Raw genomic sequence first — 25,222 nt, forward strand, 5'->3', positions numbered from 1 at the left:
ACATCAGGACTGGTGAGGAGAACCGATCGATCCACCCCTGATGGAGGAAGAGAGGATGAACTTTGCCATTTGTGGAATCAGAAGAGATGAAACTGACATCCCAGTCTTGCGAATTCCCACTGATGGACGATCAATGCAAAATCGCAAGAGGGAGGCCTTGTGGGATGTTTCCCCCACTAGTCCAGGCCCTGCAAAATTACTGTGCATTGCTTGCATCAGAAACATCAGAAATGGCCGCCGGAAAGCATTCTGCTCGCTAAAAATCACCCTGAAGTGCATAGGAAAAATCTGAAAAATAGGCCGCCATCCACTTTTGCCTATGTCAGAGGTAACACAGGAGACCACTGCCAAAACCCATCATTTGGCTGCCCACAGAGCAAAATGACTGCAAAAGAAACACAGAACTGTGCGGAAATCCGTTTTTCTAGGTTGTCAAAATTGCAAAAATCATGGCTCACAAACCACCCAAAAGATCCAACCTCCTTGTTGGGTGGTGAACATCATTCTACTTCAAGAATCCACATAAATATAATGTCAGCAGAAGTATATGTTATCAGAACATAATCCACTTTTGAAGATGGTTGCTGGAAAGAAATATGTCAAAAATGGGTGCAATACCGTTACTCGCCTCTGTCAGACGCTTGCGATCTCTAAATCCGACAGGTGAAACTTGTGTCTCAAAAGCTAAATATGCCAAAGAAGGGACTTCCATCCAATGCAATATGGGGTGCCACACATGGATTTACATGTCGAAAAAGGCTGGAATTGAAGAGACGTTTGATTATTTTAAAATGTGTAACTTTAATTTGCACAAAAGAACAATGTTACATTTTACTGTAAGATAACCTGATTCAGCTAAACTCCAAGAAGTTTCCCACACTGAGCTTCAAACACATTCCACACCTTCTCCCTAAACAAAGGAATCTTTTCCCCTGTGCTCTGCTGAGTATCTGACAGGCAAGTGTGAAAGGAAATGGGAGGAGCACTCTGGCATGTTGCTCTGAGTGAAGACAAAGGACTCCCTTGAGCTGAATGAAAATGCTAATTCGGGTGTGACTGACACCAACTGCCCAGGAAGACAAGCCCATGTGACTCTAGCTCAGCCAAGCCTTGGAGGCGGGCCAGACTGAAAATGTGGATTTGAAACTGAAGAAAATATTGTTTGAGAAATTGTACTGAACTGATAAAAATATGGGATTTAGAAGTTATTAAAATGAAACATTCGCCCACAGTGTAAAACTAATCTGGAATCTGTGTGACATTCAGAGACTGAACCACGAAAAAGTTCATATTCTAGCAATTGTGATTATATTAGGAACATGAAAAATTACAGGAATATGCCCAGAGGGTAGGTGCATGGATGTGTAAAAATTGGTACAGAACTGACACTGAGTAACCGCCCGAAAGTGCGAAAAACTGTCATTTGTGAACCAAAACTCGTAGGAAGATTAGATTTTGACAGAAACGTACCTTAGTTAATCTGTCATGTAAATATGTATTCTTAATAAGTTGTGCATATAGGAAATGTGTTTTTTGGGAAAAATTATTTTCTGGGTAAGAACATGGGGAGGGTTTTTTTCTGGACCCTAAACACTGTCGCTCTGACACATCATGACACACTGTTCCCTTCTCAAATCAGGAGAGGGGGAATTCTCTGACCTATCAGATCCTTAGAGGGTTGGGAATTGTGTAATCAGCCTTCCTAACCCTTAATAAATAGGGTCTGTTGAGGACCCAGAGAGGACACAGACATTCACTCATCAACTGATCTACTGGCGAAGCACCCTGCAGGAGGATACAGACTCCAGAACCAGAATCCAGATCCAGACTCCAGAACTTTGAAGCAGAAAGGCCAATCCAAAAGCTGAACCCTTCTCAGCTGGCCTTTAGAATTTTTTGCAACCTGATTCCAACCCCAAAACCTCCAAGGGGCCTCACAAAATCCAACAGCCTGGCTGAGCTGTTTTGCTGCTGCTAGCTAAGAACCCTGTACTAGAACCAAGATCCAGACCCATACAGCAGAGCTGTACCCAGAACCAACCCGTCAGATCCAGTCCAAGAGGCCGTGCAGACCAGAGTGCCTTGCTGACAGCAGTCCAGGTGTCCTGAATCCTGTCTGGTGGCGAGTGAAGTCCAAGCCAAACCCTTGACCAGATCTTTGACGGGCCCATTCTATTCCAAAGCCATAGTAGTGAGTATTTAGTATAGAACTGTTCTTAGTCATCTCTTAGTTTAAAGTAATCCTATGTGGTCAAACAGATGTGAAGAATTATTACAGAATTACGACATCAAGATCGAGTTGCTCCATGAAAATCCGGATGCGGCAAAGCTTAAAATCTGGTATGGACTGGGATCATACATGCACAAAGAGAGCGATGGCCAAATAGATGTGTGATGTGCCATTGGAAGCACGTGCCTTCAATACCCAGCAGCGTTACATCACTCTGTTTCCAGACCCACAAGCACGAAAGCTGTTCTTACTGTTTAGGCTAAATTTGTTCAAAACTACTGAACGTCTTCGCTTATGAAGGAATAACGAGCACCTAAAACCTGAATGTAGACTTTGTCTGCTAGCCAAAGAGTCACTTAAACACTTAGTGCTATTTTGCCCCAAGCTAAAATCTGAAAGATCAATGCACTTGGGCCCATGGAGTGTAATCCATCCATCCTTATGTGCTGATGATTGATGGAATCAGATGTACCAAGGAACAGACTGGAAACTGATATTTCCATTAACACGTTTCTTGGATCAAATAGAAAAATGTCTGATGTTGGCACCAGTAAGGGAAACAAATTAGTAAAACCTGATACAGTGTAATCTGTTTGATAACCTTGTGGATGGAGCTCGCCCAAAACACTATTACTGATGATTGTCTGTATGTCTACATGTTGTTTTGTTTTTTGTACATATGTTGTCATTTTAAAGGTTTGAAAAAAACCAATAAAATTTAAAAAAAAAAAAAAAGTAATCCTATTCAATCCATTTCAACCTATCCAGAACTGCATTATAGAATCTTGTGTCCATCCTGAATCCTTCTCGTTATGTAGTCTTGTGATAACTGTAGCGATAAATCATCCTTGCGCTAAATATATTTTCTGAAGAAAGTCAAGTGTCCTGGAGGACAGAAGTGTGAGCGGAGACGCCGCTGCTCTGGTGGCTGGCTGTTGGGTATCTTGCATCTTCATAGCCCCTTAGTATAAGCCTATCCTTGTTGGTAAATCTTCAAAAGTGCAATCCCATTTGTAAAATCTTGACCCTTTTTGAGAAAAATTGACCTTCTCTAAAACCTCTGACCAGTACGTGCTAGGAACGAGATTTAAATGTCCTTATAGTTTGTCCGTAATCGCGCGCGGAATAGTTGCAGCGAATTTGCAATTGACTCAATTTCACTCCATATAAAATAGCCATTTCTTGCTTCCAACCTCTGAATTTCGTTTTCCATCTGCTAATCATCCTACAACTATTGCTAGTGTCTACCTGAACCAATCCAAAGCAACTCTCACTATTTCTGAATCTCATTTAGCGAATAAAAGTCATTTTTAGCATTTTCCCATTAATTTCGAACCACAATTAAAAGATATAGATCTGTTTAAAATCATTCCTGTTCTCTCTAAGCTTGCTGGGGGGAATCGGGATTGAAACTGCAATTGTTGATTGTTATTCCTGAAACCTGTGTGCCCTCATTCCATCTCTTCATATTGCATATTGGGAGGAGTGAGTAATAACAGGGAGGAAGAGTGATCACATTGTCTTTAATTGAATTCATCTCAAGTTTTATTTCTTTGTTGCATTCTTTCCTATCATTGCATTTCCTTGAACCCATACAAAGTTATTCTCTGCTACATTATTCTTCCTGTTCCTACTCCTAATTGATTAAAGAGGTTGTTGATATTGTAATATTACCCATAAGTGTAATATTCAGATATTATTCATATTCATAAAAGTGTAATATATATATTGTTCAATTCTTCAAATAAATCTTTTAACTTTGCAAAACAAACCTACTTCTTGTCTCAGTGAGAGGGGCGTTATATAAGGGTACATCATCCAGAAATAAAAGAACTTTTGACATAAAAATATACAAATAAGGGTTTCCATTGGGCATCCCATACTAGGCATTGACTTAGTTGGAGTGCTGGGTTGAAACTACTTACAGCTTATATCAAAATGTTGCTTTATTGAAGGGCAATTTGGGTCATGTTCTATTTGTTTATATGGATATGTTTTTATGCAGGTCTGCATTGTTAAATTATGTGTTCTGTACATGCACCAGATAAATCAATAAAAAACATGTTAAAAACACACAAAAGCCAAATGATCTTAGTGATTCAATGAATGGTTCCTGCCAGCGCTAGTCAATGGGCCGGCTCTTGCCAGGTCCGAGATCCGGCAGAAGATGTCTGGCGGGATCTCGGACCCTGCCTGCCTCACCCTGGACAAGGCTTTACCGAGTACCGAGCTTCGTCAAGGCAATCTGGGGACTCAGTGATCTGATCTTCTCTGTTCTACTTTCCCCAGCCGTCACTCACCCGTTTGCAGGCTCTTGCTCCGACAGTTTTCTTTCTTCTGGCCTGAAAGGGTAACTACGGCAATCAATGGGCCACGATTTAAAATTGTAATTGGTTATTTAAAAAGCACTTAATACCCAGAGGTTTCTAGCGTTGACACAGGACTCGAAACCGAGTTGCTCTGAGTCATCTTGCTTCCAAACTAAAAAATACTGCTTAAACTTGCATTCACTTGCTTTCTTGGAAAACTTTCTTTATTTGTCTGACTACCACACAAATGCCCTGTCATTTTTGTGCCGCATCCTTTGTCTTTTATCACAGGTTATATTTATAAAGATGTTATATGCTTGTGTAACGCTCAACTGGTATCCACGGGGACGTCACTCAGCCTGTTCTGAACTCTTACGACTTCGAACCCTTCCCTGGAGTCTATTCGACTGGAGACTGGGCCTGAAACACAGGATTGGTAGAGTTTAACTCCCTATTGTCTCTGTGTGCTTGAACCCCTTCTTCTCCGGGGTCCAACCCTTCCCTTTGATCCAAAGCTCACGTTTTCTTGGAAAGTGTGCTCTCCATCCTGCTTTCAGCGCAGGGGCACGTTGATTGATGCAGGCTCGTTGCTGCCTAGTTACTTCACTGGCAAGACTCCGACAGGTAAGTATAATGAGTCTTTTGAACAGTTCTCTAACTTTGTTCCTTTCCTTCCTAAGATGATGGCCGGCGTCCGGGGATGGCGACTGTCTTTTAGGTGCTGCGACGTTTTCAGCGTGGATGCCGGTTATGAAGAAGAAATGCGGTGAGTACGAGCGGTATGCGGCGCCTCTAGATGTTCCCACGCTAACCTGGAGTGTCTTTTCCCTCTTGCAAATGGATGAGAAGTTCCGGAGACAGAGTTCCCCCAGAGCGGCTGGGATTCAAGTATACGTTTGAAGCTCGTACATTCTTTAAAAATAAGCGAAGATTTGCTGAATGCTTACTAATGCCTTTTTTCTGTTCTTTTCCCTTTTCCTTAGGAAGCGATGTGCCGGGATGGGAATGACCCCGCCGAAGTTGCCCGCAGAACAGAAGAAGCGATGAATGATGGGCTGAAGCGCCGCAAGGTAAGGCTGTTCCTAACAGTGTTCTTGCAGGAGCTGAGCGCAGAAGAAAGATGCAGCCCTACTGGAGATTTGCTGAATGCTTACTAATGCCTTTTTTCTGTTCTTTTCCCTAGGAAGCGGCGTGCCGGGATGGGAATGACACCGCCGAAGTTGCCCACAGAACAGAAGAAACGATGAATGATGGGCAGAAGCGCCGCAAGGTAAGGCTGTTCCTAATGGTGTTCTTGTTCTTGCAGGAGCTGAGCGCAGAAGAAAGATGCAGGCATACTGGAGACCGATCCGAACACGGCGAGTGTCACGCTGCAGGTGCAGAAAACACAAAGAATGTTTCTCAGCCTGGGCGTGGCTAAAATAGTCTCTGGGTATCCCAGGTGTCTCTGGGCTGAACCACACCCAAAAGACTAGACTGCACATGCAGTTCTGGGAACTGAAATATGTGGGGGCATCCATCTTGTCCCCATCAATGCACAACAAGTCCAATCCTCAATGTTATACTATGGGAGTGAGTGAGTCTGGTGCCACAAGCACAAAGTCTGACTCCAAGTGGGTCTTTGGCGGGATGGAGAGGCCCTCGAGGGCCATGTAGGTGATCGTGGCCTGGCTCCAGCATGAAATCTTGGAGGGCTGGGGACATGAGGGGCAGGAATCATGACAGCACTCCCCCCCCCCCCCCAAGGCTCCTTTCAAGGTGGCTCTTCTGTCTGGTCCTGGTTTGTTTGGCTGGTTTTGATGAAATCGTCTAAGCAAGCAAGGTGCATGGATGTACTCACAAGGCTCCCATGTCCTGTCTTGTGGACCATACCCCTTCCAGTCTACTAAGTATTATAATTTGGATCTGACATACTTTGAATCCAGGATGTCCTTGACTTCGAATTCTGGCTCCCCGGCGACTACTACTGGCTGCAGTGGCATTGCTACCCGGGTCCCAGGTTGAACAGGTTTAAGGAGAGACACATGGAACACAGGATGAATCTGCATGTTTGACGGCAAAGCTAGTCTGACCGCCACAGGATTTATCACAGAGGTGACGGTGAATGGACCCAGGTACCTTGGACGGAAAGTTTGGGTTCCTTTAATGGACACGTGTTTAGATGCCAGCCAGACTTTGCCTCCCACTTGGTAGTTGGGGGCCTTTGCTCGGTGGTGATCAGCAAACTTCTTTTGGCGATTCTTAGCTTGAAGTAGGTGTTCAGCTGCCCTTTTATAGGTTTGAGAAATGGTTGTGTGCAAGGTTTTGACTGCTGGCATTTCCAGGGTTGTAGGAACGTCCAACTCAGAAGTACGTGGGTGCCTGCCATACATGGTATAAAAAGGTGTCTGCCCAGTGCTGGTGTGTAGGGAATTATTATAAGCATATTTAGCTATCCATAATAGGTCGAACCAGCTTCCTTCAGCTTGGTGTAACATGCAACGCAGATACTGCCGAGCGTCTGATTTGTCCTCTCAGTTTGACCATCCGTTTGGGGATGGTGACTGGTGGATAGCCGGATGTCGATCTGGGCCATAGAGCAGCATTTTCTCCAGAAGTTAGATACAAATTGAGTACCACCGTCTGAGACTAAAACTGAAGGAAACCCTTGGAGCCGTACGATGCCTTCAAGAAATACCTTTGCCATAGTGGAAGCATTTGGGAGCCCCTTGAGAGGAATGAAATGTGCCATTTTTGAAAATAGGTCCACGACCACAAAAATAGTGTTAAACCCTTGACTGGGAAGTTAGTAATAAAATCAAGGGACAACGTGCGCCAGGGTGCTGGTGGGATTTCCAACGGTTGTAATAGCCCAGTCGGTTTCTGATTGGATCACTTGTTTTGAGCACACACTCCACAAGATAGGATGAATTGGATAATGTATTTACGCCACGTGGGCCACCAATAATTTCGTTTTACCTTGGCTAGGGTTTTAGCGATTCCGGGGTGGCCCTCGATCAAGGAATCATGATAACCGGACATGACTTGTTCTCGTAGTTCTCGGTTTGGTAAGAATAAACGATTCCTGAAGTAGGGCAACTGATCTTTTATCATGTAATGTTCTCCTTGTGCACTCCACGCTTGTAATTGCTCCGGACTCATTAGGTTTTGGATTTCTTCATGTAATTCTTTCTGAGTTATGGTTGCTGTGATTCCTAGGAGCTTGTCACTCGGAATGATTGCTATTGGGTCAGGGGTCTGATACCCTTGCTCTTCCACCCCCATAAGGGAAAGGGCATTGGCCTTCCCGTTTTTCACCCCTGGTCAAAATGTAATCACATAGTCATATTCAGCAAAAAAAAAGGAGCCCAACGCAGTTGTCGTGAGGATTGGGCCTTTGCCGTTTTTAGGTACTAGAGGTTCTGGTGGTCAGTTATTACAGTGATTGTGTATCTGGCGCCCAATAGGTAGTGCCGCCATGCCTTAAATGCTGACTTAATGGCCAGGAGCTCTTTGTCTGTGATAGCGTAAATGAGTTCAGGGGGTGTGAATTTTATGCAACCAGAAGGCGACAGGGTGTAACTGGCCCGTTTCGGGGTCCTTTGTGAGAGGACGGCTCCCATAGCCATGCTTGATGCGTCCGTTTCCACCAGGTATGGGAGATCAGGGCGAGGGTGGCGTAAGATTGGGGCAGATGTGAATGTTGCTTTGAGTTCCTGGAAAGCTTCCTCGGCTTCTGTTGTCCACTGGAACTTTTTGTTGCTTTTCCTTAGCAATGACATGATGGGATGCACGATTTGCGAAAATCATGGGAAGAACCGGCGGTAGAAGTTTGCAAAACCCAGCATACTTTGAACCCCCTTGAATGAATTTGGGGATGGCCAGTTCAGTATAGCATCTACCTTGTGTACATCCACTCGGATTCCATTCGGGTTGAGAATAAAACCCAGGAATTCCACCTCGGAGACGTGGAATGAGCACTTTTCGAGCTTGGCGTAGAGCTGGTGTTGACGGAGTTTCTCCAATATGGATTGAACGTGTTTAACGTGGTCCTGCTTTGATGCAGAATATACTAGAATATTGTCGATGTACACTAGAGCACAGACATCAATCAATTCCCGTAGGACATCGTTCATGAAGTATTGAAATGCTGCAGGCGCGTTGCAAAGGCCAAAGGGCATTACTTGATATTTGTACAAGCCGTATTTGGTGCAAAAAGCGGTTTTCCATTTGTCCCCCTGTTTTACGCGAACAAGGTGATATGCCCCCCTCAGGTCTAGTTTTGTGTAGATTTGGGCATCTTTGACTTTATCAAGCAATTCAGGGATCAGTGGCAGGGGGTAGCGATTTTTTACGGTAATCTGGTTCAGTGCGTGACAGTCGATGCACGTTCTCAAGTCACCCTCCTTTTTCGGTACGAAGAATAGAGGACTGGCTGCTGGAGACTTCGAGGGACGGATGAACCCGTTGGCCAGGTATTGGTCAAGATAGGCCTTCAGGTGCTGGTTTTCTGGTTCTGTGAGTGCGTAAATTAGCCCACAAGGGATTTGTGCGCCGGGTATCAGGTCGATTTGGCAATCGTATGGTCTATGCGGTGGCAGGGTATTAGCCTGTTCTTTCTGAAAGACATCTTGAAAGTCCTGGTATTCACTTGGTAGGGTGCCGATTGCCACAGTCGCGAGTGTGGAGGTTCTGGTGTCTATGGTTGTTTCTCTTGCCGATAACATGTGTGGGCGCAAGTCTCGGGAAAGGCCAATTCTTTTGCTCACCAATCGATTCGAGGATTGTGAGCTACCAACCATGGCATTCCCAAAATCAACCGGAACTGTGGTGCCTTAATGAGGTCGAAAACAATAGATTCTTGGTGTCCATCCTGGCACAGAAGGGTTAAAGCTGCAGTGCATTGGGATACTGGACCAGAAGCTATTTCCGTGCCGTCGACAGTGGTAACAGTGTCGGTGGTTGATTTAGGGCGTACCGGAAGCCCCATCTTTGCCGCAAGATCCTGGTCGATGTAATTCCCAACGGCTCCACTGTCAATGTACGCTCTTACTGCGAGCATCCGAGATGGTTGTTGGTGATTGACCAAGACCACAGATGGGAGGTCTGTAGTTCACTTTCTTCGCTCGACAAGTGGACCCCTACACTTGCCGGGCTGGGGAGTTTTCCGATTCCTTGATGGTATCTTCCTTGTCCGTGGTCCCTACCGTCCGCCTCAGTGGCTTCACAGGTCACTCTTTAAGGAAATTACCTGACCTTCCACAGTACAGACATAACTGCTGCTGTCTCCTTTTATCCCTTTCCGCTTTAGTGAAGGGGGATCGGACACCCCCGATTTGCATTGGTTCTCCTGAACCTTCCGTTGTGCGGGCAATATTGTCCTTTGAACGCACATACATAGGGCGAGGGTTCGGTCTGGTTCGATCTGCTCTTCGGTCCTGCAACCTATTATCCAGTTGAACAAAAAGGTCAATTAATTCTGAGCAGTCTTTCGGGGGGGTTCACTACTTGTGCGAGAACATCCTTGAGCTCCCCCCGCAACTCCCGATGAAATAAGGCGGTTCTCTTCTCCACTGGCCATTCTGCTTCAACTACGAGTCTATTGAACGTGGCTATGTATGTTAATAGGTCTTGATTCCCTTGGCGTAGGGACAGAAGTTCATTGTCTAAAGCCTGCCCATGAGTAGGACGGGCGAACAGCTTTTCCATCTCCTGCTGAAAGCCCCTGAAGTCATGCAGTAAAGGATCGTCTTGGGCCACAAAGGGTACAGACCAGTCCGTGGCGCTACCACTCAGGTAGGATAGCACAAAAGCGACCCGTGATTGGTCATTCGGAAAGGCCCCTGGTCTACAAAGGAAGTGCAGGCGGCACTGGTTCATGAAGGTTGCAAACCTCTTCGGATCCCCCGTAAATCGTTTGGGCGGGGTCAAGGTAACTGCCTCAGGAAGGTTCATCTGAACAGTATTGGCTGATGGTGCTGGCATCGAGGGCATGCTTCCCAGCAATGGTGCATGCCCTGCTTGTGACTGGAGAAGTTGCCGGCTTAAATCATCAGTGCGTTCTTTGGCTACTATCAGCTCTCTCCTCAGGGTGTTGGTCTCCTGCCTGGCTGCATGTACTTCGGAACGTAGCTGCCCCAACATGTGGGCTAACTGGTCGGTTTCTGACGTTTCCATGACGCCGAGGTGGATTTTGATGTGAGGCTTTGTGTTCTGTAACGCTCACCTGGTATCCACGGGGGCGTCACTCAGCCTGTTCTGACCTCTTACGACTTCGAACCCTTCCCTGGAGTCTACTCGACTGGAGAATGTGCCTGAAACACAGGATTGGTAGAGTATTACTCCCTATTGTCTCTGTGTGCTTGAACCCCTTCTTCTCCAGGGTCCAACCCTTCCCTTTGATCCACCGCTCACCTTGTTTTCTTGGAAAGTGTGCTCTCCGTCCTGCTTTCAGCGCAGGGGTGCGTTGATTGATGCAGGCTTGTTGCTGCCTCGTTACTTCACTGGCAAGAGTCCGACAGGTAAGTATGACTCTTTTGAACAGTTCTCTAACTTCGTTTCTTTCCTTCCTGAGATGATGGCCGGCATCCGGGGATGGCGACGTGCTTATGAGATGAGTAGCGCTGAAGGTGAGTGAGAGCGCGATGCGACCCTTTCGTATTTGTATTGAAGTTATTTTTCTGTGTCTTTTAGTTTTAGGTGCCGCGACGTTTTCAGCGTGGATGCCGGTTATGAAGAAGAAATGCGGTGAGTAAGCGCGGTATGCTGCGCCTCTAGATGTTTCCACGCTAACCTGGAGTGTCTTTTCCCTCTTGAAGATGGATGAGAAGTTCAGGAGACAGAGTTCCCACAGAGCAGCTGGGATTCAGGTAAGCGTTTGAAGCTGGTATAGTCCTTAAAAATAAGCGAAGATTTGCTGAATGCTTACTAATGCCTTTTTTCTGTTCTTTTCCCTTTTCCTTAGGAAGCGGCGTGCCGGGATGGGAATGACACCGCCGAAGTTGCCCACAGAACAGAAGAAACGATGAATGATGGGCAGAAGCGCCGCAAGGTAAGGCTGTTCCTAATGGTGTTCTTGTTCTTGCAGGAGCTGAGCGCAGAAGAAAGATGCAGGCATACTGGAGACCGATCCGAACACGGCGAGTGTCACGCTGCAGATGCAGAAAACACAAAGAATATTTCTCAGCCTGGACGTGGCTTAAATAGTCTCTGGGTATCCCAGGTGTCTCTGGGCTGAACCACACCCAAAAGACTAGACTGCACATGCAGTTCTGGGAACCGAAATATGTGGCGGCATCCATCTTGTCCCCATCAATGCACTACAAGTCCAATCCCCAATGTTAGCCTATGGGAGTGACTGAGTCTGGTGCCACAAGCGCCAAGTCTGACTCCAAGTGGGTCTTTGGAGGGATGGAGAGGCCCTTGAGGGCCATGCATGTGATCGTGGCCTGGCTCCAGCCTGACATCTTCGAGGGTTGGGGTCATGAGGGGCAGGAATCATGACAGCTTGTCAAACTGCTTGATCACAAATAAATGCTTCCGTTGTGCTGACCGCAGTTATCAGGAAATTGAACACTGGGATCACGGTGACAACTTTTGATTTTCACTACAGGGGCAGAAATAACCCGTACCTCTGCCCTGAATATAAGCAAGCAAACAGGCCAACCCATCCCCTGGTCAAACACATTTTACAGCTCTTGTTTTTTTTTCAAGGAATTGGAAAAAAGTCATACGATTAACAACCAGTTTTTAATAAATAATATCTCAGCAATGGTCTCTCAACCAGCTAAGCTACCCTGGTAGCCTTCCACTGTAGAACGGGTCTATGGATCCCTTTATGTACTAAACATCGCTGTAATTTGGGTGCACCACTGCCATGGAAGTGATTTAAAGTGGAATTGATGTACAGTGTGGAGTTTGGAAAGAAGCAGCATGAAAGAAATTGCACAATTTTTAAACTATTATTTTGAACATTTCATTAGAGCGGAGTACAACTGCCAGCTCTGCCCCCTCGGATCTTTGCCCCTCCTCCAAACTCCACCCCCATCCCATTCCTTGTGGGATCCCCTTTACATTTTTTCCATTTCCACCACTAGTTCCTGGTACTAAAGGATATCATCGGCCAAACCAGCTGCAGCAGCAAATAAATATGGACAATCATTTGTATAAACATGATCTGCATGCCCAGGGATTGCAGGCAAACACCAGCAATACAAGTGTAGCACATCTATGGCCATCACAAAGGACACCTGCTACCGCCACACATAGGACACACCTTTACCACAAGCCGCACACCCGGCACCCTTTAGTATGATCTTTCTAGTAAGATAGACTCCGCTTGCACCTAGGAAGTACTTTATGCCTTTCTCAGCTATGCCCGCAAGGTAGGAAAAACTGGAGAACATCTGTTCCTCACGCATAACATCTTTCCTAATTTATAAATGCGACACCGTAATCACACAGTTTCACCCATGCAAACATGCTTTTGTTTTCAATGCTACCTGACCGACAAATCATCAGCGGTACTACGGTTACAGAAGTGCAAATGTGTTCTATACAAATGATAACAAAACCTAGCATAACACCAGTATCCTATTGGAAATAGCTCACATGAAACATTCGCTTTTCTTTAATGTTCCATGATGGCAATAAAGACTGTTCCATACTCGAGCACATCAACATCAACATTTGTCAGTTCATTTTGTTTTTCGTCTTTGCTGTATAACACACGTTCTGATAACCACACAACGTTTGGAGCCTTTAATCAAGTGTTGACATCAAAATCAAGGCCCCAAGAGGAGTGGGTACTGAAGGTACCAATGATGGCCACCGCCTCAATTTTCCATCATTGTCATGAAAATGAATCACTTAATCTTGAATGTTATCCAAATAAACATTCTAAATAATCAGATTTTGTTCTGCATTGGTGTGCCATGGTTTTTATATTTACACAAGAGCAGATCATGGTGAAGACGTAAGTACAAAATAACTGACACACAGGAACTGGACACCCTTTGTTAGATGCCACCAACCTGTCAAATCCATTTACTTCCTTTTGTGAATTCGGAGATTTGCAAGTCACTAATCCTGTGGGATGCTCATTCAGATGTAAAATGGACAGGTGGAGAAATTGCAAATAGTGAATAGATTACAGATAGTGTCATTTCTTCAAGAGTCAGCGTTCAACTACCAGTGGGAACTTGCTTATTGGCAGCACTGTAAATGGTGGGGAAAAAAGTCCAATACTTGACTGAAATTAATGGGAAAGTTTTACCTGCAAAAAAGGGATGAAGTCCTCCTGCTCCAAATAGCTGCACCCAGGCCTTGCGAGAAGCTGCAGGAACTTTGCTGCGTCATCATAACAATTCTGCAGTACTCTGAATTGCAAAAACAAACAAAACGAATCAATAGAACTATTACTTAATTGTTGCTGATGTGTCTGTAGTCGTCTTGCAGTGTGTTTAATATCAAACTTCTATATCAACAGGCCTTTGGATCTAGGCAACTTTAATATCAAGAAAATCAGGCTAACCTACCCCATGTAAAATAATAATTTGCAAAGCCCATAGCTGTGGCTTGTATAGGTAATTTCAACGTTCTTGCATGCATCAATCCCCCTGCACCAATGTGGGCCCTGCATCAATGTGGGGAGGGTCCCGGGGAAGGAGGTGCTATTTATGCCACCGGCTGAGAAGTTGCAGTCGTAGAATGAGGATGCAACTAATCTCCCATGTCCCATAACTGATGTATTGGGAACCAGGGCAGGAGAAAACATTAAGCTACTGCCATGATATGAACAGGGCTATGTGGAACCTTCTAGATGCCAACAAGAATGTCAAACATGAATGAGATCAGTTTGCTCGGATTGGTAAAAGCAAGCTACATCTTCAAAAATGGCAACGTACACCACAAAATATGCACACTATTGTAGTGTACACCAGATGACGGGAAAGTATATGAAATGACAGATGTCAGATGGACATTATTATTATTATTATTTATTGATTTATTAAGCGCCTTACGCCAAGGCGACATACATTTTTCATTACCCATGTTTGGTGTACAAAGCTGTAAAGACGGGCATTTAGTAATGTATTCAGTGTATTTGAGTGGAAGGCGTGTCTCATACCGATGACTCATGGCTGAAAGGGAGCGCTCTCGGGCACGTGAATAAAATGGCAAATGGCATTTGGAACAGAGTTAAAATATGTCGTGCTCATGCCATGTTTTATTTTTTGAACACACTGCAATGTAGCCATACATGCCAAGAAATTCGAAACGACAAGATGGTACCTTTCAGTAAAACACAAATACTGTACAAGACTGTCGACATGGAACATTTGGTCCTCCTAAAAATAATTCCCCGTCTTTATAAGCCCAAAAAAACTGGGTGGGTGTGGGGTGTCACGAGTGGAGAGCTATATATCTAACCATTCTTTTAGCATACGGTAAATGTTGTACCACGAGAGCCACCAGGGGGCGCCGAGATGTGCTGACGCTCCTCAGTCAGTCTCCACCTCGGGACGCCTTCTCGGGAGATCTGTGCCCCCCCCCCCCCCCAGCATGTCGGTAGCAGATCCATGACCCCCTCTGTGGCCTGCTGACACCCCCGTGCATAGGTTGTGCGCTTTCCTGATGTCCGGAGGTGCTGCCATCCCGGTGAATGGACCCTTCCTGGTGGCAAGTGGGTCCTGGGAGGAAGCTGTTCCCGCCGAGCAGCTCTGTGGCGGGCTCCCCAGTGTCCGGTGGGGGAGGGGCCGCAGTTGCGTTTTTCGTCCCAGTTGAGGAGCCCACCCTGGTTGAAGTGGGGCCGGCGTCCCAGGTTGGGGGGTGAAGAACATCGGAGGAGCCTGTGCCGACCCGCAACCCTCGGGAGTTTCGGAGTCTAGCGGGCACAGGCTTTGTCTTTGAATTGATCCTCCCCCCGCAGCGATCTCTCCCGAGCTGACTCAGTGAGAGCTGTCAATCTCCTTGGCCCGGACGGGGCGCCGCTCTCCATAGCCTTGAACTTCGGCGAGCTACGGTTATTGCCGGCATTTCCGCAGTCTGCCTGCAACTTCCCCAGAGTGCCGTGGAGTGGGAAAAGCTCAGTCTGGGGTGCACGGCCGTCCTGAGCGGCGGCGGTGTTCCCCAGGTCCACTCCGGTCTGCTGCCATTTTTTTTTTTTTTGCAGTGGAGCGGGGGCCCAGAATAAGGCCTCTTGATGGTTGTCCTGTCCCCGGATCCTGCGTCGCTAGCTCGCTGAGCCCTGACGGCCCTGGAAGCAAAGGAGCGGCGCCGCGCCCCCCAGATTTGTAGGTGCGCCTTAGTAGTAAGAGCTCTGTGGGGTTGAGGGAACGCCATTGGTCTGGCCCACAGCCTGAGAAGTGTCACCGAGTGCACCACTGGAGCTGCCCCTGTGGGGCGAAGTCTATGAGGGGTGGGGGCGCCCCAGTGGTTTTGGTCTGAGAGCGCATCTTCCTTTTCCGTGCCCCCTCCTGTGGTTTGGTGTGGTGATTTTCCCCAGCTGGCGCAAGGGGAGTTATCAAATTCCTGAATTCCCTCTTCTGGAGGTAGTCCTGAATTATTCAAGTTTGAATATAGCCAATATATGGTTTGGGTCTATAGTGAGGGTGAGAAGGCTGGTCGGCTGCTGGCTTGGCTGATAGGACAGGAGCTACCAAGGTCAAACATAACACAGATCTATGATCAAGCTGGTAGCTTAATTACATCACAGGATGAGATTAATGGGCTGCTTCAAGTATACTATATGACTTTAAATACCAGTGACGGTACATACTCAGATCAGGAGTCCTCCGACCTGCTGGATTTTGTGCAGTTGCCTAGATTATAGGGTGGTCTTCGGAAGAGATACATGCGCCAATAGGGGAGAATAAAATAGTGAGTGCCATTAGGTCTATACGATGGAACAAGTCCCTTGGGAGTGATGGCTTCCCAATGGAATTTTCTCATATAGTTGCAAATCTCCTGGTGCCTAAACTAAAGAGGGTCTACGATTGGGCTTATAGTAAGGGGGTTCTCCTGGAATCAATGCATGCAGCACCGATTATGGTTCTGTTGAAATCTCAGAAGAACAAGTTACTTACCCCTGGTAACATTCTTCCTTCCAGTGTCAGATGCTTTGGAATTATTTTTTCGGTAGAGGCCGCCATGCGTATTTGAAACGACATCCCTCGAGGTCCTCTGTCTCCCTTCGAGGTTGACATCGATAGTATAAATAGCACACACTGCGCCAGTTACTTCAGTTCCGTTTTTTTGTCTTCTTCCCACAGGATAATCGGTCAAACGAGACCAGACCCTCAAGGAACGTAATGTGTAATGCACGGAAAATCTAATGTGGGGTAGGCCGGGAGGGGCGATGAGGAATTCGTGGGAGGAACATCCAATCAAAAGATTGTTACCAGGGGTAAGCAACTTGTTCTTCAAATGGATTTTGTCCTCCCACGTATTCCTCTTCTTTAGATAGCCTCCCAAAGCAGTATGAAATTGGAGGAGGGAGGACGAATTTTCAGAAATCAATAATACATTTCAGTGTTTGTCTTGAATGGTGTGAAGGACAGTCTTTCCAAATTCCGCCTCCTGGCCTAAAGCAGAGTCTTGGCAATAGCACTTTGGGAAGGTATTAACAGATGACCAAGTGGCTGCCATACAGATGTCCAAAATCGGCACCCCTCTTTGTAAGGAAGAGGAAGTTGCAACGCTCCTTTTGGAGTGAGCTCGCAAGCCTAACAGGGGTTCTTTACACACCAGCCTATACCATTCTGTAATGCATAGAATTATCCACCGGAATAAAGTCTGCCAGACCCAATTCATGCCTGGTGTAACCGACAAAAAGTTGTTCATTCTGTCTTAGGTTAGCAAGATGTGAAATGTTGAAGCTCAAAGCTCTTTCAGGGTCTAGTCTGTGCAGTCTTTCTTCCTCTATACGAGGGTGCAGAGGAGGGAAAAAAGTTGACAATTCAATTTTTTGTGAAATATGAAAATTGGAAACCACTTTCAGTGAAAAGTTAGGTCTAACTCTCAACACAACCTTGTCTTTGTAAAATGTTGTGAATGGAGGCTTAGATGATAAAGCTTGAAATTCGCTCACCCTGCGGGCAGATGTTAAAGCCGATAACAGGAGTGTTTTCAGTGTAAGTAGCCGCAATAGGCAAGAGTGAAGAGGCTCAAAAGGAGCAGACATGAGCAACTTTAATACTAGATTTAAATCCCAAACAAGGACCAGAGAGGGGACTGGAGGGAACACATTTGTGAGCCCCTTTAAAAATTGAATAACCAGTGGTATCTTAAAATAAGATGTTTGTTCAGATGACTGCTTAAAAATCAAAAGCGCTGCCAATTAACCCTTGATAGTGGCCATCTGGAGCCTCAGATTAACCAGATTTAGTAGGAATAACACCATAGGTATGTCGCATTAAACAGGATCCACATACTTCTCCCTGCACCAGCTGTAGAATTTGTTCCAACGGCAGCAATGCAGAGACTTTGTTGCTGGCCTTCTGGCTGAAAGCAAAACCACCATCACTTCTTCTGGGAGGTCCCAAATCCTTGTATCTCAAACTCTCAGAAACCATTGTGAAGGTTGAGGGTGGTCTTGCCTTCTAGATGGAGAACCCATCCCTTCTGTTGCCAGAAAAGGTCCTCTCTTTGGGTTTGGGGGGAAGGGAGATGAATTGGAGGGCAGATGGACATGTCCAGAAGGACCGTGACCCAATCCGGAGCAATTAGGATCATGGATTTCCCCAACTTTCTCAACCCCCTGATCACGTGAGGAAGGACGGGGACTGGAGGAAACGTATATAGGAGTGGAAATTCCCAGTTCACTACGGACAGATCCCCTAGAGCTCCTCTTGGAGGAAATTCCCTGGAGCAGAACAGTTTGCACCTCCGGTTGACAATGGACGCAAACGGATCTACTTGAAGAGTTCCCCAAAGGGTGAAGATCTCTTGAAGGACTTCCTGAGCTAGTTCTCATTCGTAGGAGACTATGCTCTGCCTGCTCAGAGCGTCCGCCGCCATGTTCTTGTCTCTGGCTAGGTGAACGGCTTGAAGTGCCCAGCTGCATTGCCTATCTGCACAGTGATAGTGACCCTACAACTCCTTTCTTGTGAGGTAGTACATGTCCAGTGTGTTGTCTGTCATTATCAGGACATTCTTTCCCAATACAGCGGGCAGGAAGGCCTTCAGCGCTGGTCCGATTGCCCTCAACCCCAAAAGGTTGTTGTGTAGTCTGGACTCCGATGGAGACCAACTACCGCTGACTGTAAGATCATCGGCATGGGCTCCCCACCTTGCGAGGGAGGCTCCGTAACTACTGTTATCTCCGGCCATGGTTGCCAAAAAGCTTTCCCCCTCAGAATGTTGTCCTCACAGGCCCAACATAGGAGATTCTGTGCAACTCTGCTCGGAACCTGAAGCAGATCCAACATCTTGCCTGAAAACTGAGACCATTGGCACCCGAAGCCCACTGGAGGAATCTCATTCTCAGACGAGCCTCTGGCACTAGAGAAATGCATGGTGCCTTGAGGCAGAGCAACCTTAGGAAATCGAAGGCCGGAAGACGCTGGGCATTCTGAAATTTGGTGACCATCTGCTGAACGTGCGGTTGACGAGGCTTTCCCCCCCAGGAAGCATCTAGGACTGGCCATATGAACTGGAGATTTTGGGATGCTATCATGTGGGATTTTATGAAATTGAGGGAGAAGCCTAATCTGTGGAGAGAGTGACAGGTAACACAGATGTTCCAGGACCTGTTCGGGAGAATGAGCCCTGATCAGCCAATTGTCTAGGTAGGGGTAGACATGAAACACAAACCCCCCCCCTCCTGCGACTCGTTGCAATCACCGTCATCAATTTGTTGAAAGCCCTTGGGGCAGAGGCTAGCCCGAATGGCTGATAATGAGAACCGCCAAAGAGAAACCTCAAGTACTTCCTGTGCTTGTGATGGATAGGCACATGAAAGTAAGCATCTTCAAGGTCCAATGACACCAACCAGTCCTGAAGTTGGAGCGCTTGAAGGATCTGAGAAAGGGTGACCATTTTGAACTTGTCCTTCCTGAGAACTTGAAGGATCTCAAGTCCAAAATGCATCTCAATCATCCATCCTTCTTGGGGATCAAAAAGTAAGGGGAGTACCACCACTTATTCCTCTCGGTCACAAGCATGGTTCTCTAGCAGGCTCGCAATTTCCTGCAAGAACAACGGATCCAGAGGTTTGCAGAAATAGCTCCCTGGGGGATGATCCAGAGACCTTCTTTAAAAGGGGAGGCAGTGATTGTCATGACCCTTGCCCCTGGCCCTCACTGGCAAGTCAGCTGTCTAGTTAGGGCCAGGTCAAAGGCCTTAAAACCTCATCCAACACTCTCTTGGAGTCAGTCCTGGCGCCTTTGGCGCCAGGCTCATAACCATCATGAAGACCAACATTAGAATGGGACCATTTACTTGGGACTTTTTAACTTGGGCGGGTTCAGCCAACATCGAGGCACACACATAGCTCAGTTACAAGGAACTGAGCTATGCGGTCTAGTCTTTTGGGTGTGGCAGGCCTGGGACTATTTTACCTGGACTACTTTACCTGAGACTATTTAAACCACACCTAAACAGCAGAACATGCTTTGCACTATTCTGCTGTGGGCAGCGTAATGCTCACTGTGTCCAGTTCTTTGATGCCAGTTTACCTTAAAACCAAGGACCTGCAAAAAGAGAAAGAAGACTACGAAACTTACCTGCAACAGTATCCGGTCTTCAATCTATCGCTGACTTCAGTTCCACTCACCTGAAGGTACGAACTCCATCATCTGGCACTGCATGCATCCTGGAATACCATAACCTGGAAAGAGGAGAAAAAGACAGCATTAGTAAGCGTTTATTCACGTGTCCTCCCGAATGAAGAAAGCCACACAATTCTTACCTGGGTAGTCATCTCCTGGTCAGTATCATTGCTGGAACATTACGGCGCTCGGCGAGGAACATTGCTACCTGCAAGGAGAGAAAAGACACAGGTTAGCAATATAAAAGGCAAAACAGTGCTGCACATCGCGCATTACTCACCGGACAGCATCGCGCTTTCGCCCACCTGCCCATGCTCATCTTCAAACTGCATGACAACACCAAAATACCTTTCCATACCTAAAAGGAAATAAGCAAGACATTATTATTCGAACTAAACTGAACATAAGAACTGCAAATAAAGACTGTAAAGCAGCAAACCTACGGAGTCGCAGCAGGCCTGGATTCCCACAGGGGGGCTTGCACCAGTGAAGTAACTTGGTCGCTGCTCGCCCCCACATCTACGCGCCCCTGCCACAAGGAGCAGGACGGAGAATCCACCTTTTACAATATTAAGGTGAGGAGAAGTCCCAAGGGGGAGGAAGGAGTTGAGGCTAAGGGAGGTGGGAAAACAAAGAATCTGGTATTGAATCCAGCTCTCCTATATTGCAGACCCATCTTTAACCAGAGGCATTACCAAGGGACCGGGAGAGGGTTCGAGAGTGCAAATCATCCAACCAGGGCTGGGTGGCGTCCCCATGGATACCAGGTGAGCGTAACAGTAATCCTGGGCTACTTTTTACAAATCCCAAACATCAGAAGTAATGCCCCGCCATTCTTCCAGATGCTATGTGAGGCTGCATCCCACTGGGGTCCTTTGGATTAAGGCATCAGAGTGGTTTTGAGGCATCTGAAGCAGCAGCTAAGAGTAAAGAAGATGTTACTTGGGCGGGCTTGGCACCTCTTCCTCGTCCTCCATGAGGGAATTTCTTTTGACCTCTTTCACTGACTAGTCTGCTCGCTCTTCCAAATGTGGAGTAAAAACGAAAGGACCTACCCCTCCACGCCTGTGCAGTGGAGTGCGAAGGTTGTGGTTGTCTGATGGAGGCACCGAGTGTCTTGGCTGCTGCTTTTGAGGCCTGTAATTTCTCTAGGCTCTCTTCAGCCTTACTGCCAAATAGTTGAGTGCCATCTAAAGGCATGTTGAGAAGTCTAGATTGCACATCAAGTGCAAACCTAGATTTTCTCAACCACGCAAATCTGCGTATAACTGTGCTCGCCGCCATTGCTATGCTAATGCGATCGGTAGAGTCCAAACTTGATTGGAGAGACTCACATATAGCGTCTTTCACATCCTTCACAATGTTTAGAAATCCCTCACTCTCCTCTCCTTTAGGGATATGCTAAGCTGCCATACAGATGCAATAAGGTGTGGATACATTTTGCAAGGGCACACATGACATTGACTGATTTCAAAGCCATACTACCGGCTGAAAATACTTGTTTTGCCATAGCGTTGAAACGGTTGTCATCTCTGTCTGGTGGTATTGCAGGATATGCTGCCTGTCTTGAGGTGGAAGATGCAGCTTGAACCACCAGGCGTTCCGAAGTAGGGTGCTTCAAAAGATATTCTGGATCGCTACTAGAAAGCCTACACTTTTTTGTGAAGATTTTATTTACAGCACAGCTGGTCTCCGGTGGAGCTATGTGATCAATGCGTCGCCCACAATGTCGTCCGCGAATAGGTCGAATTCCATTACAGCGCGGAGCAGCGATCACATAGATCACTCGTCGAACGAATCCCCTAACCCGCTGCCCCCGACACTTACCGTCTCAGCGGCACAGAAGTGTGCTGCCGACTCGCCTCTATCCCCTACAGCATCAGTTCCCACCCACTTATGTGGGTCGAAGCTGGCGCCGCAGGGACCTTTTTTTTCTTGCTTTCTTAAACTATGCCCCCGATATCCATGCAACGGAAGCGGGGGACACCCCTGCAACTCCTGATCACCATTACACTGACTGAGGAGAGCGGTGGACATCCCCGCAACCCCCACTCACCTTAGTCTATGTAATGGGGGTCAGGATTTTGGGACTGTGCAAAGGTGCATTTTTCATACCGAACAACATTTTTAAGTCGCAGTAATGGTACGATTCAGTTTCCGGTGATTCCCAATTAGCTTTTATTAACTGTTTTTGAAGGGCTACATGAAAAGGCAAAACACTGCCTTTTTGGGGACACTTACCCAAGATGTCTGTAAGGTCATCATGTTCAAAAGGTGGAGCTGGTCTGCCCCTTCCCAGGTATTCCGTTACTTTGCCCATCAACTGACTGTCTGTAAGATGCCTCAGCATGCTCAGATGGATCAGGTTTTCCAAATTCTAATTTCGGTGAAGTGTCAAGGCCACTTGCGCTTTGAAGATTGTTATATAAATCCCTCATCATTGATTCCTCCGATATGAGGGCATCAAGAACATTGGGTGTACCATATTCTAATTAAAAAGGTGGGGTATCCTGATCTGCGGGTTAATGTTCTTTGAAAATTGAAGATAGGGACTTGAAAAAGTCTTTCTTCTGAAGTGGTGTGAAAGATTTTTCAGTTTCCTTCAAAGGGCGCGACCCAATCTTCGAAGAACGAGGGCTAGGCCTATCCTCGACTCAAAGCCTCGAGGGATCTCGATTGGTTAGCGGCTTTTCACCTGGGTGTTTTAGCATTACTTCTCGCCTTATTGGCCTTGGAAGGTGCGACAGGGTTATGGCTCTTCACCTTTTCTTTTAAGAGGGCCGGAGCCACCATGTCAAATATTTTTAACATCTCCAGCCTAAAAGCCTCCCATACAGCTTTAGTCACTGACTTACCCTGGAGACCTACCCTGCGGTCAGGCGAGGAGTCAGAGGACGGGGATCTGCGGCATTGTTTCTTCAAAGCTAAGGAATGGTGAGAACCGCTACGTGACCGGGAATGTTTCTTCGAACATTTGCTCTGCAGAGAGTCACTACTCTATTCATCCGAAGAAAACTTTTTAGATGGGAGTCGGTGGAAGGGGATATTGGTGGGGGCCTACCCACTGAGAGTTTCCCCTGGTGTTCCTTGAGCACCTTACCAGTCATGGATTGGCAGGATCCACAGTCAGCCGTCCTGTGTTCGAAGCCAAGGCACCACAATCAAATACAATGTGGATCAGGTATCAACATTTTAGATCCACAGTCAACATTTCTTGAACTCATTCTTCGGGGCAGAAGACGACGACATTTGAGTGTGACAAAGTTTCATGAGAAACAAAATACTCTGTATCCGAAGCAAAAGCTAGTGTGGAAAAATGGAATGAAGCAGTGGCCCCAGTGCATGCTATTTTTACTATTGATGAGGTCAGCCTCGAAGGGAGATGGAGGCCCTTGAGGGACATTAAGTTGATGACGAACAGCGCCCTCTACTGAAAAAAAAACATTCCAAAGCAGCTGACGCTGTAAGGAGAGATAACTAAAGATGAGGAATACGTGGGAGGACACAATCCATTTGGATCCACATTTTTTGTGATTGGTATCGGCCCATCTCACTGATCAATGTGGATGCAAAGATCCTAGGAAAGATCATTGCTATGAGGCTGTGGAAGGTGGTGCCGGGACCAATCCATCCAGACCAATATGCATTTGTAGGAGGAAGGAACACCTCCATGATTACAAGACGGTTAGACCAGGTCATGGATCAAGTGAGGTTGTTGAGGGAAGAATTGGCAATTGTGTCCCTGGATGCAGATCTTTGCACTGGCTTCATGTAGAGGCTTGAATTTGTTATCACCTCCTTCCGATTACACCTTCAAGAGCCTTTTGGGCATTATGCTCCGCTACCTGAAAGAACTTATTATCCCCAAGAATATCACTCGTTCACTCAGATCCAACAAGACAGAAAGGCTCATGATGCCGAGAAGCAAGTCGAAAAGGGCCGAAAAGGGAGCCTTTGCTACAATGGCCCCGACAGCCTAGAACAACCTGCCGCTGGACCTTTGGTTGGAAACCAAACTAGAGCCCTTCAAGAAAAAGCTAAAGACGTGGCTGTTCGACTAACCTTCCTGCATCAGCATACTCTGTCTCACTGGATGTGCTCGGATAGGTTTTGTGTTTGTCCTGTCTGCGCCATCATGCCTACGGGTCCATTGCTGCGCATTATAAGTCCAGTAAAGTAAAGTAAAAGTTAAGGCTTTTGATTCTTTATAATGGACCTGGATTTTAAGTAATTGGGAACATTCGACCTGGGACTGGGTATATTGAAGTGAATTAAATTGTCGTATGAGAGCCCGATGGCTAGGGTAGCTAGGTGTCTGCAAAATGTACTTTCAGGTGACCTAGCCCAGATTCTGTTCGCAATGGAACTGGAAAACCTGGTCAGAAAGTTAGAACAGAGACAGGAATACGGGCATACGGATGATGCTTTACTATACATGAGCAACCCGTTATATAACAGATTTTGCAGAATTTTAGGCCACTATCTGGATTACTGATTAACAAGGGAAAATCCATAGTTCCTCCTTGCGGATCTGACGGATAGAGATATATTCCCTGATTGGGGGATAAAGTGGGAGCATGAATCCATTAAATATCTGGGTATTCACATCTTCCATGAAGTGGAGGAATCATTTGTATATAACATGGCCAAGGCATTGACATGCATTGAGGACGCTATTGGCTTTGGAATTCACTGCCATTGTCGTTAATGGGTGGGGTAGCTTTATGCAAAACGGTTTCTATATTTCTTTGCCAATATTCTGTATGCGATAAAACAATCTTTTGTAATATGTTGGATGTTAAGATTGAATTACTCTGGGGTATGGGGAGATGAAGAAAAGTTGCAATTTGTACTCATATTGGCCAAAAGGAGCATTGCAATATCATGGAAATGCTCTAAAGGCCCGCTCACACGGCAAAGGAAGGAACAAGTTA

General features: G+C 46.4%; 1 protein-coding gene across 2 annotated transcripts in view; it reads right to left on the reverse strand.

The window, feature by feature from the left end:
* The window catches only part of PPP2R3B (protein phosphatase 2 regulatory subunit B''beta), an 877,473-nt gene that overhangs the window by 537,174 nt on the left and 315,077 nt on the right, over positions 1-25,222 (reverse strand). For both annotated transcript variants that reach the window (XM_069636634.1, XM_069636635.1), the window contains exon 4: positions 13,793-13,895. In XM_069636634.1, the coding sequence (XP_069492735.1) occupies positions 13,793-13,895 (103 nt within the window). The remainder of the gene's footprint in view (positions 1-13,792; positions 13,896-25,222) is intronic.

The sequence above is a fragment of the Ambystoma mexicanum genome, chromosome 7p (genome assembly GCF_040938575.1).
Source record: "Ambystoma mexicanum isolate Mex_15411 chromosome 7p, UKY_AmexF1_1, whole genome shotgun sequence".
NCBI lineage: Eukaryota > Metazoa > Chordata > Amphibia > Caudata > Ambystomatidae > Ambystoma > Ambystoma mexicanum.